Source organism: Serinus canaria, chromosome 9 (assembly GCF_022539315.1).
Source record: "Serinus canaria isolate serCan28SL12 chromosome 9, serCan2020, whole genome shotgun sequence".
Classification (NCBI taxonomy): domain Eukaryota; kingdom Metazoa; phylum Chordata; class Aves; order Passeriformes; family Fringillidae; genus Serinus; species Serinus canaria.
The window spans coordinates 16,265,050-16,280,883 of NC_066323.1; the positions used below are offsets into that span (position 1 = coordinate 16,265,050).

General features: G+C 40.6%; 1 protein-coding gene across 10 annotated transcripts in view; it reads left to right on the forward strand.

Annotated features, from left to right (window-relative positions):
- The window catches only part of DOCK10 (dedicator of cytokinesis 10), a 135,718-nt gene that overhangs the window by 76,059 nt on the left and 43,825 nt on the right, over window positions 1–15,834 (forward strand). For all 10 annotated transcript variants that reach the window (XM_050978018.1, XM_050978020.1, XM_018913059.3 and 7 more), the window contains exons 9-18: window positions 483–568; window positions 3,093–3,176; window positions 4,033–4,188; window positions 5,714–5,935; window positions 6,627–6,749; window positions 7,345–7,427; window positions 11,671–11,793; window positions 13,067–13,146; window positions 14,213–14,400; window positions 15,015–15,080. In XM_050978018.1, the coding sequence (XP_050833975.1) occupies window positions 483–568; window positions 3,093–3,176; window positions 4,033–4,188; window positions 5,714–5,935; window positions 6,627–6,749; window positions 7,345–7,427; window positions 11,671–11,793; window positions 13,067–13,146; window positions 14,213–14,400; window positions 15,015–15,080 (1,211 nt within the window). The remainder of the gene's footprint in view (window positions 1–482; window positions 569–3,092; window positions 3,177–4,032; window positions 4,189–5,713; window positions 5,936–6,626; window positions 6,750–7,344; window positions 7,428–11,670; window positions 11,794–13,066; window positions 13,147–14,212; window positions 14,401–15,014; window positions 15,081–15,834) is intronic.

Below are 15,834 nucleotides of genomic sequence, written 5' to 3' on the forward strand. Positions count from 1 at the left end.
AAAGCTCAGGGCTCGTGTTCAGTGCTGTTCTCTGCACCCATAGGTTTGCAGCTCATGGAGTGCAGACTGTGTAACAGAGACCCCAGAGAGAGGCCAGGTCCTGCCTGCCTCACTGCTCCCTTTATGGGAATCCCAAAGCTCTTGGTTGATGTAAACCCCTGGTGTTGCGTCAGAAGGGACTGAGAGGAAAAGGTGTCTTGGTTGTGGGTGTGAATATTTGTCATGGGTGAATGTGTGGGATGGTTCACTGAGTAGTCAGGCCTGTTGTTTGGGAGCTTAAATTTAGATTAAGAGTGAGCAGCAGTGAGAGATGAGGTTGAGGAGGACAGAGGTTTACAGAGCATTGCTTCCATTTGGAGAGATGATGAGTCTGAAGGGAGTAAAAAGAAATGACATGGAAATATGGAGATTTATCTTTTAAACCCTATGGTAATAGCAAGGATAATAAAACCATTTTGTATTTATTTTTCCTTCTCTTCAAGACCCTGCAGAAGTTCCAGTGAATTATGATTGCTCTCAAGAAGAGGCAGATTCTTCAGAGAACACCTTGCACCCAGACTTCGCCAAAGTAATGGATGTTACACTTTTCTTTACAAGTCTAGTGGAAAGGACTTCCTAGGTGAAAAATGCCTGCCAATACCTGATCATCAGTATTCTGAAAGGTTGAAAAATATAGCACAGTCTATTACAATTGTTAGAGACACAACAAGTGACAGAAATAATCCTTCCTGAGCGACTCATCCTTTTGTTTCAGTAAGAAAATATCCATCAGATACAAAGAGAGATTTTTTTGATATAAATCAAATCTAATTTGATTTAGACCTGTCAAGTCAGTAAGGGTACAGTCCCCTCAGTTATGTGTGAAATATTTGCTCATCTGAGCTGCATTTCAGTAGAATCTGGCCCTTGGAGAGAGCCAAGATTTCCTGTGTGACTGGCAGGGAAGTGAGCTCTGAACTGCTCATTGCCTTCTGTAACTTCACTGAAAGATGCATGTGCTACCAGGAGAGGCATTTTGTCCTCTAGAGCTCATAAACTGCTTCATGTGGATGAGATAATTGTGTATGGTGCTAAGAAGCTTTTAAATGAAAAGCTAGATTGGAAATGCTTCACTGCTTTCTCTTAAACGAGTGCACAATCTGTTTGTAGCCTTCTGCCAGTGAGCTGCTGTAGATGCTGCCTGCCTACAGAGCCAAATGCTGTTTGAGGATGTCACACAGATTTGAACTGAAAGCTGTCTGTGCAATTGAGGACATAATTTTACTGTAGGTCATATTCGTAAATGTGAAGTGGTCACCTAGAATGTGAAAAAGCAAAATAAAATCAGATCACCAAGCAAAATAAAAACAGAATGAAATGAAATATATCCGAGTTTATGTATTAAGGGCAACAGAAGTGTCTGATCATCTTGTGTGTGGGTAGGTTCCTTCTAATGGTTTAGTTGATGCAGATATCTCAAAGACCACTGGTGCCTGGAAGGCTATAGGAGATGGTCAGCTTGTTTTCTGATGCTTTTTTTGCCCTTTTTATGGGTAATTCCTGTTCCCCCACCCTGGCTCTACAGGCCTGGCTGCAGCAGTGTTCTGTGGCCTTTCCCTGTTCCGTGGCAGATGAACATCCTGGTCCCATCTCTGTCTAAACCAGGCTACCAGAGCCACACCCAGTGCTCCTCTGCAGGTCAGGCCATGGGCAGTGCATGCTAGCAAGTGAGCACAGAGCTCTTGGTCCTGCTGGGCTGCTGCTGCTTGGTACTTGATGTGTACTGGCAATACCATGATGTTGTGGGAGACAGGAAACACTGACCAAGAGAATATCCTCTGCCATGTCAGCTAAGGGTGGTGCTCAGTCCTAGGCAACCAGAAAAGATGGACACTCTTTTAATATTTCAGAGATTAGATTTTTTTTAATTTTTTTTAAAGTTAGAGAAAATGTGCAAAGAAAGACTGAAGGAATTGAGCAATTGAAATATCCCATGGGATCTTTAAGGGGAAGGGAATGTGTAGGGCTTACTTTACATATTGGATAAATGATCTTAACTAGTGAGGAAAAAGGTTTTTGCAGTTAGACGTAGGGATAAACTTTTAGAAGGTAGGGTAGGAAAGCACCAGGTGGCTTCAGAAGGTGAAGCTGGTTTTGTCAGAGAGCTTGCTATTGACTTAAGCATGTGTCAGAAAGGAAATGGGTATGTCTGATGGTCCCTGTGGCAGAGGGTGGGTGGGAGGGGAGTGCCAGCCTTCCCTTTGGGTGACACTGCAGTCTGTGCCTGCTCAGCCTGGGAGGCTGGGTGGCATCTGCTGCTCCCCTTCTGCCCTCTCCTGGCTCAGGTGTTTTTCTGTGGGGCTGGTTTGGTGGGGTTTATTTCCCTCAGCTTGGGAATCTCTAAACTGATTTTGGTGCAGAGATCTGACATCTTCCTCAGTGGATTGTGACTGCAGCTCTCTTCGCAGAGAGCAGCAAGAACAACTCTCTCCCAGGATTTTTCTGGGGAAGGCAGTGAGAAGCACAGAGAGAAGAGAACAATTCTTATCTCTATTCAGTGCTCCTGTTTTGCACATGTGGAATGTGTTACAGAGATTGTTGACTCAAAGTGATTTGTTAATTGGACACCAGTGGAGGTTGTTTTGATTCCTTGCCCAAGTAGGTCAAAGCTGTGTCCTGGCTGTCTCAGACAGTCACAGGTTTTTCTTTAGTGTTCTTTTTGTGTAGTGTAGTATCTCTTTAGTATGTAATTTGTTATAGTATTAGTGTAATATAACTTATCTTAATAAGCAGTTGTTCAGCCTTCAGATTCAAGGAGTCAGAGCACATCATTCCCTGCATTGGGGAGGCCCAACAATGATAATGGACAGGATATGTGAACATACAAAAACTTGAATTACTTAATTGATCTATTTTGGGATTCCTTGGAAGTGTGTCATGGCCTGAAAAGCCCTGCTTCACAAACAAGGAGTGCTTGGAGTTGCTTGGGGATAACTGCTGCAGAAGGGGGAAATGTTGTTCTGAGTGAAGCATTGATCACTCATTTAGAAGCCTAACAGCTCTATGGATTTCTGTTCTTGTGCAGAAAACTAATTTATTATCTGTCACCACAGTACATCACAGAAACAGAAGAAACAGTGAAAGCCTCTCGAAATACAGAGCGACTGAACCTATTCTCTTTGGATCCTGATATAGCAGTAAGCAATATTTAGTTTTTTCATGTTAAATCTTAGAAGTTTTAAAACACAGGTTGAACTGTGAGTGAGTGAGTTGAACTTCAGCAAGCAGCTGGGTATAGCCAAGGCTTCAGCAGTGAAGAGGGAGGGGAGCTGTACAGAGATTTCTTCTGTACAGGCTCTGCCCTTGGGCTGCAGGATGGCTGAGGATGGCAGTGACCTCTGGAGGTCATCCAGCCCAGCTGAGCTAAGCTCAGAATTAGTTTCAAACAAGCATTAAAGCAAAGTTTAGCATTTAATGTCAGGATTCAAAATAAAGTTATTTCTTGCACTGAATGTGATTTAAATGGAAATTTTATTTTAGTTAAAAAGAAGGCTTAAGTAACATTGGGATCAGTGTGTATTTAAACTTGAGCCTGATGTCAATCAACTATAAGACCTTTATTCAAAGTATTAAGCAAATTAAAATAGTGATGTGGTATATAAGTAACGGGGAATGCCTGGAATCTCATTTTAAAATGTGCTGTTAATAATCTGAAAATGTGAGGGTTCTTAATCTATATGAAGAAGTTAAAAGCTGAAGTTTTAGAAAAAGTAAGCAAACAAGAAAAAAAGTATGTTCTAAAATTATAGGAAACTAATTTAAATCCCTAATTCTGATTCTGAAATTATATCTGTCCTCAGAAAATCTTTTTGGTTTGCTTTTTAATCTATAAATTAGGAATAATGCTCGTTTACTGTAGTAATATGAAGAGACCAACAGTGACTTTTGAGGTTTTCAGGTGTTTCACTGGTTGCAAAGACCTTTAAAAAGCTTACTTTATTTTGGAATATGATACTTTTTCCTATGTATAACAAATTTCCCTACTTATTTCAGGCACTGAATCCTCAGAAAAAGGAGTTTCCAGGGACAAACTCAGTGATAAAGCCATTTGAAGAAAAGCCTGCAAAGAGGATCCTGGTTACCTGCAAATCCCTCAGTTTGAATCTCCAGGCCTGTGTTACTGAAAATGAAAATGATCCCACAACCAATGTAAGCTTTTCTTATTTCTCTGTGCTTTTTTTTTTCTTTCTATTTTTGGTTGGATTGTTGGTTTTTTTGGTTTTTTTTTTTTTCATACATGTGTTAGTTTGGAGAGAGAAGTGAAAGGAAAGCTGTGTCACACATGCATAGTGCTCCCTTTGGACTAAATAACAAAACTGATTAACTTTTCAATAGATATTTTGAAGCTGATTTATATTGCAGACTTTTAGCTACAGTTCAGTGAAGGATTAAAAATGTTTCAAACCTTGAGGATTCTTAACAATTGCTATAAGAAGTTTCAACTGCCAAGACCTATGTAGGGAGGCAGTGGAATATCAGTTGCTGGTGAACTGGGGTTTTTTGTTGTTTTTCAGGGAGAGACAAGGAACCAAGCAGATAAAGTTACAGGAGAGGAGGCAAAATAGAAAGGACAAGCTGTTTCATCTAGTGGAAAAATCCAGCTAAAACTGGGACAAAACAGAACATTTTGCTTATTCTTACTGTAAAAAAAAAAAAAAAAAAGAGCTGGGAAAATTGAGATGTTGATGTCAGTCTATAGCTTTTAGTTAATTCTCCTCTGAAGCAGTTAAGTTATGAGCCATCAGTGTCCCAGCAACTCCACTTTCATATATTACATATGAGGCATTGATTTTGTTTGTTGATTTGTTTGTTTTTCATTTGAAGATGACCTCTACAGTGAGTGCACATTCAGCATGATGTAATCAATATCTTTTTTTGGCAGACTGGAATAACTGTTTAAATAAAGCCATGATAACTGCACCAAGGGCATGCAATATTCCCTGCAGAGGCTGGAAAAGCAAAGGGCATTGTACCTGCTATGCACTGCTCTTGATCTCCACACTTTTAAGGTTCTGGTTTCTGGACAGCTCAGGTGGTGTTATCCTGAGGCTGATTTATTCTGTCAGAACTATGGATGCTCTTAGGAGGTTACTTTGAGTCACAGGACTGAATTCCCTGGTACTCTGCCATAGGATAAGTGGGCACTGTCAGAGGGGTTTGAATGCTCTTGGTTTCCCAGCAAAATGGAACATGTGTTCCCCACAGAATAATACACCCACGCTTTTGTGTTTGTACCAGTAAACATTTTCCATCCCCTTACATTTGTCATCTTTGTGTTGCATTTCTGACAATCCCTGGAAAGCCCACACTTGCTCTTCCCTCTCTTATAATGACTCTCAATTTACACTTTAAAAATCCTGCTCTGTGTTTTCTGGGGTTCTATTCATTTACTCTAATAATTAGTTGTATATTTGGTTTTGATTGTTTGAGTTCCTAAGCTGTCAGCTCCTCTTCTGGCACCTTGTTAAAAAGCTTTCTTTAAAAGCCCCTAAAATTGCATGGCTGGAAACTAATCTAGGGTGTGTGTGGACATGTATTTTTAATGTATCTCATAATTTGTAAATAATATTTGTTTACTTTCTTTTTTTTTCTAGTTGCAGAAACCCATTAGAAGATAGCCTTTACCCCCATTCTCTCAGTTATCACTGTATTATATTTCTGGTGTTTTCTGCAGGTAGAGCCTTTCTTTGTGAGCGTAGCACTGTATGATGTCAGGGATGGCAGGAAGATCTCTGCTGATTTTCATGTGGATTTGAACCACACTTTGGTTAGACAGATGATTTCAGGTTCCTCAAGTCCATTGGAAAATGGTGCAGTTGAAAATATTGACTCAAATGAAATGGAAGAGCCACATGTCAAAGGGTTCCCAGAAGAGTGGCTGAAATACCCCAAACAGGTATTCCACATGTGACTTGCATGGCTTAGTGACTTGTGTGACTTATTTTAGTTTGGTAATGTTCCTTTTCATTGGAGAGCTTTTGCATGTTATCTCCTTGTTTTCAACAAAATTCTCATTTGTGTGTCAGTTGTATGGAGCCACTTGCATTCTGAGCTTCCTGTATAGACCATTTACTGTCAGAACTGATAAAAGCAAGTGTCTCTTGTTTAGAGAATATTCCCTGTGCTGTTTGGGTTCATTTGCTGACGTCTCCCAACCAGCCAAACAAAATCACAACTCCAAGCAGCACCTAGATGCTGCAATAATCTCAAAGTGCTTCCACATTCTTGCTGTTGCCATAAGCTGTGGCCTGAAACAGCATGTGTTACCTTTTCTCCTCCTTTCATTGCCCTGGGGTCAGCTCTTAGGTGCTGCCCAAGAGGAACAGTTGGCTTAGGCCATACTAACATGGTCACACTGCTTTTTGACTTGAATCAGTCAAGACTTGAATCACCTTGTCTGCTGACTTCAGCAATAGCACAGAGATTGTCTTTTCCATCTGGCTGTGTTGAATAATTAGAGATGATAATCCTTACTAATCCTTTCTGGATTTGGTGTGTTACTCTTTCCATCAGCAGAGAGCACTGGCAGTATTTCTTTTCTTCAGTATCACTGTATACTTTTGAACTGTTCTCCCTTTTATCCACAGGCTCTTTTCTCCATAAGTAATCCTCACTCTGAGATTGTACTGGTGGCAAAAATAGAAAAGGTGCTTACGGGAAACATTGCCAGCAGTGCTGAGCCTTACATTAAGAATCCTGATTCCTTTAAGGTAATGTAACAGGAGCATCATTTCCTGCTCTGTGAGCTTCAGCCTGCTGCAGGCATTGCAATTTGTGCTGACAAATCTCAGGTTCCTGAACAGGACAGGCTCCTGGGAGCCCCATGCTTCAGAAAGCAAATGTCCAGCTTCCACTGGCTGGACGGATGAAGCTCCACTTTGTCTGCAGCTTGCAAGTCCATCTGTGGTGCATTGCTGTGCTGGTTCTGCCTTAGTACAGGGATGTTCTGTTTCAGCAATGTTTCAGAAATTATGAGCTGTGGAACATTGTACAGGAGCAAAGTTGGGGTAGGCACCTCTCTGTCTCTGAGAGCTGCACTGCACCTGCATTGGGTAGTCACAGAAAACTGCAATAACAACTTCAATGCAGTTCTGAATGAAGGAGTGGTGACAGGGCTTAATTTGTCAGCAGCATCATATTCATCTTGTGATATCCCTGCTGCCCAATCCAGAACCCTTTTGTTGTGAACAATATCAGGCCAAATTGTGGTAGGACACTGTAGCCTCTTCAGTTGGATGTATTTTATGCAGCATTTAGGATGTTATAATGATACTGATGAAATAATTGACATTTCCTTTTTTGCAGTGTGCACAGAAAGTGTTAAAATCCAATAAACAGTTCTGCAGCAAGCTGGGGAGGTACCGTATGCCATTTGCTTGGTCAGTGAGGTGTGTATTCATTCTTTTCATGATTTTATAAGCATCCTATAGCTTATTCCCTTGGACTTCTATCTTTTTATTCTTTTCCACTTTTTCTGCCTGAAGCTAAGCAAAGCTTTCTCTCTGGTCCAGGACCCCAGAATATCCTGCAGGCTTTTTGTCTCATTGCCCTATTTTTCTCACAGCTAAACGTCACTTACTTGCTCATTAAATGTTGCTGTGGTGGAATCTTTTCTTCAGGTATGTACTGAAGTTGCCTGGGAGCAGCAAAGGTAGCTGACAGAATATCAAATTTATCATGAGCTCCACCATTCACTGGCTGCTAAAAATGACTGAAGAGATTTCAAAGTCACACTTCTCATAAGAATATCCTGCAAAGATAATTGTGGTCTGAAATAAAGTTGCAGTGGCTACTTAGAAAGTAGGTGCACAGGTTCTTGAGGCTCTGTTCTTGTTTTGATGGCTGTCAAGCTTTAAGAAAAATCTAACCAAGGACTTGAAATGCTTTGGGGGTCGTATGGAGGGATAATGGTTCAGGTACTGGTGCATTTTTCATGGTTGGTAGGTGATGGAGAACTTCTGTTTTCTCATTCAGCAGTCCAGCTGGGTTTTATTGCAGGGCAGTGAAGTGGTAGTAATGGATTTTTAGTCTTTCTCTCTCTCCTCCTGTATAATTTTTGCTGGTCTCATCTCAAGACTGAGACACCCCTCTGCCTTTTGATCCCCTTTTACCAAATCTGGCTTTTTTTGTCCATTTGTTCTCCCTTCAAGTTTTGCTGCTGTCCCTGGGAGGCAGAGTGCTCCCTCAATACCTGCCAAGCTAGGGTGCACTGAGAAAGTTCAAATTCCACACTCATTTACATCTGCTTCTGTGTTAACACTGCTCAGGTTTGGTGAAAGCAAAGTATAAAATCTATTTCTGTTTTCACAGCTTGAAAATAGAAGTTTCCACACGAGGCTATCGCACTACAGGGGGAAAGAAATGGTTTGGCTATGATAAATAGCAAAACCCTGGGTTTGGAAATGTGCTTTCCAGTTAGTTCATTCTGGCATTAACCACACTCCTGTTTTTGTGTGGAAATTTCCCTGCTTAAAGCAGTTACAGATGGCCACAGTGCAATTTTTACGTATGCATTCAGCAAGCCAAACTCTTGACAGCTGAGTATTGCACATGTGACTGAAACTCTTAATTAGCTGCTGTGGCACCAGTTTGTTAGCATTGCTCAAAAGCATGACTCAGGGTTCTTCCCTGAGTTCCTGCTGGGAAATCTGGTGTCTGTGTGCTCTTGCAGGTATAATTACAGTATGTGTTAGAATTACAGTGTGTCAGAGTCTCATATTCCTGCCAGAACTGCCAAAGTTTGCAAATATCTGCCTCAGCTACATATTGTAGATGTGGGGGAAACTTCATTCACAGAGATTAGTTTTTACACTCTTACTCCTTCAAACCTTCTCCACCCTCGTCAACTTCATGTTTTAGAGCCTAATATTTTAATCCTCCAGCAGCTTGTGCAGCTGCTGATTCAGTTCAGCTGCCACAGGTTGGGGTAGCTGAAGGCAGTGAGTCTGCCCTGGTTTCCAGGAGCTGCAGATCTTCCACTGAGTGTCTAACCCTGGAGGTGAGCAATTGTCCCTCAAATCATAAACCACTCCTTCAAAAGTAACCTTTTTCAAATTTGAGTCATGAACAATGTGCAGGTTTCTGTGCTTCACTAGTTTTTAGGATTGTGGACAGCTAACAATGTCAGAAGAGCAGAACGGTGTAAAGAATTAAGTACTGAGATGATGTTTCAGTTTTTTAGTATAATCTATTGACTAGCTTTCCCCTAAATTATCACTTTTAGAATCAGCTCAGGAGTTTAGTTCAGTGAATTTTTTCTTATTAAAATACCTCAGTAATTAGGTACCCAGCAGTATGGTACATTGTTAATGTGTTAGACTGGAAATACTGGACTCCTGGACTGTAGAAGTTTTTAAAGCATTTCTTTGTTTTGATGTGACAATTGTCATTCTCAGTGCCTTCAGCATGATCCCTGTGAAAAGGAGCACTCTTGTTCCACCTGCAAGGATATGGCAAAACATGGGATTTACTTAACTTTACAGTTACTTAACTGCAGCTGTGACACATTCAATACTTGCTGCTCTGGCAATTCCTCAACTTTAATGAACCTGGGGAGTGGAAACACCAGCACAATTTGATCTGTGCATAAAATATGCCTTTTTAAGAAGGGTTATCTTGTTTTCAGTGGACATCTAAACTACTCATGTGGTTGTAAGACCTTTATATAAATGGAGTACTGTGTGCAAACTGGAGAGATAAAAATGCTTCCCTGTTTTGTAGTGGTTTCATGCCTTTAATTTTGTCCTGGGTGCATTATTTAGGCAGGAACATGCTGCTGAAGCAGTCCTAGAGGCAGAGCATGTGATAGCCAGGGAGCACTGATGCTCTGGAGCAGTGGCTGTAGGCAGAATGACTTTGTAAAGCCCTTCTGACTCCAAACCAGAGGGAAGGAGTGGGCAGTGGTGGAATCTTTTGGGTTTGAAGGTGCCTTGAGGATCAGGATGCTGTGTCCCTGAGCTTCCTGGAAGGCAGTGCTCAATACCACTGACCCAGAGTGAGCTACTTCCAGCTTCATTTCCTTTCTCACTTGCATCCACAGCCCTCCTTGGTGAGTGCTCCTACCCCCTGCAGCACTGAGCAGAGGTTTGCTCAGTGTCAGAGCCTGCTCTGAAATCAGCTAATAGTTTCCAGCAGAGCTGGGTTTGCTCAGCATTGCCCAGCAGAGCCCAGTGGCACAGAGGAAATCACTCACCCAACGTGTTGGTCCCTCCCCTCTGTTAGTCTGGAGGAGGAAGCAGTGCTGAGTCCAAGAAATATCATCATGTCACCTATACTGTAATAATTATGAAATCTTTTTTCTTTCCTTTTTCTTTTTTTCTGACAGCTGTTTAATAGGATCTGTAGAGTAAGTGGTGGCTGCCAGAAAGGAGGTCTGGTTTCTCCCTAGTACACTTTTTGACATGGTGTGTTGGTTTGGACCTTATTCCCTCCAACAGCTGGAGGTAAAAATCTGATAGAAGAGAGTTGATCACTCTTGACAGTTGCAAAGAAATGGATAGGGGTGCTTCTCTCAGTCAATTAAGTGAAGATATGGTGCATTTGTCCTTATTCTTGGGCTCCTCTTCCAAAGGTTTGCTCCGTTGTTTTGCATCTGGCAACAATTTGTCCTGGCATCAATTCTTCTTCCCACTGGCAGTGGAACAGAGAAGTAAATTAAGGAAGCAAGATTGGCCAAATGATTCACAGAACAGCACTTAGTGTCAAGAACATTTTACTTTTGTTAAGCAATGTTTTTTCATCCTGCAGTTGAATCCAAGGGTCATTAATTTGGATAGCTGTTACATTATCCGGTCCAGCCAGCCTGTGTGACCCTTGAGGATACACAAAGGGCACTGCAAAGTCTTAATTAAATCCTGCAAGTGTCAATGAGCAGGAATGGAAAGGTCTGGAAATGTTTTCCTGTGCACACAACAGCTGATATTTATTGTTCTCAGTTATAGATGATATAGATCCTTCTTTCCCAGTTCATTGGGCACTTCCTAGCTGGTTCATCAGAAATATAGTTGGTGCTCCACAAACTTGTTTTGTGAAGGAGTGCTAAGCCACAGTGAGCTGGTGTCGTGCTCCTGGAGGGGACAGAACAGATTTAGTGCACAGGAACATTCACTGAGGTCTCTAACCTGGCTCTGTGAAAGCATGTGTTTCATTGTGGTAAGAGGTGGTGGTTGAGACTTGACAGCTAGCTATGATTTCCATTCTTTAAAACTGTAATGATTGTCCTTGGATAATAACTTCTTGGATGAAATTACCTATGGATGAAACTACCTGCTGATACACTGAATTCTTCAAATTACTTCCTTGAAATAAGGAATCAATCAATCAATTCAATCTCTTTGTTGAAGAGAGGAGTCATGTCCATGACAGGTGAGAGGCTCTTGCTCAAACCAGACCTGAGGTGTTTGCAGGACTGGGATGCACATGGAATAAACTGAAATTGCCTTTGTCCTGCAAGCATAAAGCTTGGCAGGGCTCTGTTGGGTGAAAATCTGCAGATAGGCCATGAATTTGTGTGAGGATTCCTGTCACAACCTTGTTAAAAGATTACATGACAATTTCAAATGCTCAAATATATACATACATACATGCATATGGATGAGTGTTTATAAATATGTCATTTTTCTTTCTTTATAGGCCAGTGTTTAAAGATAATCAGGGCAATGTTGACAGAGACTCCCGATTCTCACCATTATTCAGGCAGGAAAGTAATAAGATTTCCATGGAAGATTTGATTAAACTAATAGCAGAATACAGAAGGTAAGGAAAAGTTTCTAGTTTGCTTTGAAGCTTTATAAAGCTGTGCAGAATAATTGTAGCTGGGTTTTTTTCTTAATTTAACACAGTGTGCCAAAGTGGCCATGTTAAATTATATTACATTAGTGTTTTTCACATTAGGGTATTACCTGCCAAAGAGTGCTTGAGGTTGGACTTTCCAGGAAAATTGAGACGTCATTTGGCACATTAAAATAAACGTTATTATAACCTAAAAATAGTGATTGCTTAAATCAGCTTTTATCAGGGGAAATGCAGGTGGAGTACCCAACATTATCTCAGGGGAAAAAAAGCAAAAGAGTGACCGAGATACAAAATCATTCTTTTGTGGGTTTCCCAACTCCTTGCTTTTGTTTGTTTGAGTCTCCGTGGCAAACTCAAGAGTGGACATTGAAAGTAAAAACCTTCTCCAAGTGTTTTACAGCCTGTAAATTTCTGAGGAGGTTTGGCTGGATATTTTCCGTACAGGTATAAATCAGATTAATCCTAGAGCAGGGTCTGTGTTTATACTGGCTAAGTGACATGAGAATTGAACCATGTATTTCTCCTTGTCTCTTCTGCTCTAAATGGGCCTAAAAATGAATTAATCTAAATAACTTCTGTCCCATGCATATAAAAAGAGATCATAGAAACATTGAATGTCAGCTGCAGGGCTTGGATTAGGCCCTTAACTTCTTGTGCCACCTTGCTGTTACTGTCAGGACACTCCACTGACTATTCATTGGTGTCACCACTGCTGTGTTTGTGTTCCTAAAGCATCTCCTGGAAAAAAGAGATTTAGAATTGTGGTTTTGGCACTGCTCAAATTGCTCGGGCACAAGGAATGTGTCTTGGTCCCTTTTGAGCATGGCACTAGCAGAAGTCACAATGCTGTGAACTCCTCTCATCCCAGTGCTCACTGAATTCCTTTTAGGGAATATTTCATTTAGATTTCAGAAAGTAAAAGTAGATAAGTTAATTCTCATAAATTTTGCTTCATCACTTCCTTCCTTTTCTACAAAATAATTCTGCTTGCAAAGAGAAGGCAGGAGTGAGACTAAGGAAAAAAAAAAAAAGAAACCACAAACCAAATTATATTTTATTTGTGCTGTTACATTTTATTAGAGTTTAATAGCCAGCAGGTATATGTTAAATGAGTTTAATGTAACTTAAATATCTTAAATAAGGGTCTGTTTTTCATTTTCAGTTAATTCCTGTGATGTTATTGTGATCTCTGTTGTCCTAATTTTCTAAAATGTTTTCGTTTATCTCATTGCAGAGCAGAGAAGATTAGCAAAATACAGACTATACCTGGCTGTTTGGACATTGCAGTTGATTGTGTTCCTTTGGAACATCCAAGTATGATTCCACTTTAGTTATTCTAATTAAATAGTAGGCTTTCCATCCATAATTGTGCCTTGAGACAGTTCTGACAGAGGGGTGTCCTTTGTGTAGGAAAATGTATGCAGGGGAGTGGTTTGGACTTGCTGTCATTTAATTACACCACTCTTTGTTTCATCCTGTACCTGGCCGGATCCAGCCCAGTTTTCAGTGTCTGTGAAAGGGAAAAAAGAAACCCCACTGCTGCAGCCACCTCTCCCTGGGCTGCAGAGCACCTGCATTACTCTGAAACTGGCAATTCCCTCTTGTACTAGGTTAGAAGGAGGCAAAATTTGGCATGGTGTATGTGAGGGATCCCAGGCTTCTTTCAGCTTCCTCACAACATATTGGTAGACTTTTCCTGGGGATTATCCTATGATTTGAGGAAGGAATTTGTAGGCTGGGTCTGTCCAATGGCTTTTCCCAGAAATAGTTCTGGTTGCTCTGGACATCTCTAAGTTGGTAGCCCCTCTCAGCTTCAGTTCCCCATGAAATTAAATGCCTCACTGCTTTAATGGCATAGGAAGAAAAAGTGTTCTCTGTCCAGTTTTAATCTCTCCCAGGCTCAGTGACAGAGGGCTTATTTTTGTCCTCTGTTTCCTGATCTGATTTCAGTTATCCCAATTGCATCATCTATTTGATCTAGTGCTGCACTGCATTTTATTTAGTATGTTATTAGATAATAGAAAAACTTAAATGAGCTGTTGAGCTGTAAAATTGATGAGAAGCAGCATCACTCAGTACATTCTGTAGAAGCTGTCCATATACCAATGGGACTGTTACACCATCAAATGTCACCAAACACTGTGGGTGTCTAAAAAGGTTACCAGTGCTGTCCAGTTTAATTCAAGTGAGAAATCACTTAAGGATGAGCTATTGCCACTGTTCTGAGGTAATGTGTAAATTTAAGGCATCTCAGCATCAGTCATTTTTCCTGAGTTAAGGCAGGATTTTGTATGTTCCATCTCAATATTACTTATTCTTAGCAGTAAGACAGTGAAAACAAACACAATATGTGATGGGGCTCTCTTCTTTTCTTTTGAAGACTGTGTAACTTCATCCTTTATTCCAATCAAGCCATTCCATAATGTAAAGGAGCATCAGCCAACAGTGGAAGTTGAGGAGTTTGTGCAGGAATCAACAAAATATTCTCGACCCTACAGGGTGTACAAGAACCAAATCTACATCTATCCAAAACACCTCAAGTATGACAGCCAAAAACACTTCAACAAGGTACAGAATGTGACAGATTCATGGGCTAGCAGTGGCCTGCATGAGCTCTTTCAAGGATCCAGGAGAATTTAGAAAGGAGAGGAAAATGGTGATGTCACTGAGTTGGCTCTTCATCTTTTTCACCTTTATCAATCATGAAACATTGGTACAATTTTGATGATCTATGGATTAATTTTAAGTTGTAACAGTGATTCAGAGAGAGATAATGTGGTAATACCTTCTTCACAGTTTTCAGAAGGTCTTTATATTAATGACATAACATGTGCAGATAAAATTAATCTAGCTAATGTTTGTAGTTCTTAAATGAAACCTGGTACCACTTGTGTTTCCATGGTGGTTGAAAACTAATTAAGGACAAGATAGAGGTAAATCCTGGTCACTTAACAGTCTGCCTCTACTCAGTCATTTTGAGGCCTGGCTGGCATTTTGCATTTTTCTTGGAAATTGTATTTCTAGTGATATCACTGAGACTTACAGGCATTTATAAATATTTATACACCATCTGCATGTTTCTCTTGGATTCTGAAAAGGCCTTATTCCAGGTCTGTAGTTTTACCTGTTTTCCTGGGCACCCCATTTCTGATCTCAGCTTTGATATGCTCCTGTCTCTCCAGGCACGGAATATAACAGTGTGCATTGAGTTCAAAAGCTCTGATGAAGAAGGAGCAAAGCCACTCAAGGTGAGCTGCAAGAGCAGTGTGTTCAGAGGGGGCTGTTTCTGAGAACATTGCCTATAAAACCCAGGAATAAGGGGGGGTGACACTGACCCAGAGCAATTCAGGAGTGGATGTTGTATTGCATCCCTCTAATTTTGCACTGTAGTTCTGTTATATCCTAGCTGGCCATAGAGATTCCATTTTGCAGTGCCAGCATTCTGACTGCTGGAGGGGAAAGGAGATAATATTAGAAAATTGAGCCATTTTTACAGTGCAGCTTGCTTTTTCTAGAATTTATCACTTTTTCTTCATTTCTCATTGAGCTCTGGAGACTTGATTGAAAAGAGTGAGGCAAAAAATGAGAAGGACCTGAGGCTTAATTCTTAACTTTGCTATTGCCCAGGGGCTGTTGCATAGTCTAGTTGTGGTCTAGTTTTTCCAGCAATAAATAAAACTGCCATTACTCAGTAATCAAGAGCTCCCAGACAGGACCCTGCCAGAAAAGAGATTCTTAACAGGGATAGCTTTTGTAACATTTGAAATTCAGTAAAAGCACTGTATTGTGTATTGAACTGCATGAAAGTGAAATAGATTTTGTAAAGCTTTTTGCAGAAAACTCTGAAATTGATAACAGCAAGGAAGAAGTCTAAGGAGTCTGCATTGCTTAATTGAGCATAGGGTAATTATCACAGAATCAATGGACTTTTACTGGAAGGGTGTATTAAAAAATCCAGGTTTGAGCACTTAAAACATTTCTTTTAATATTTGATAAAGTAAT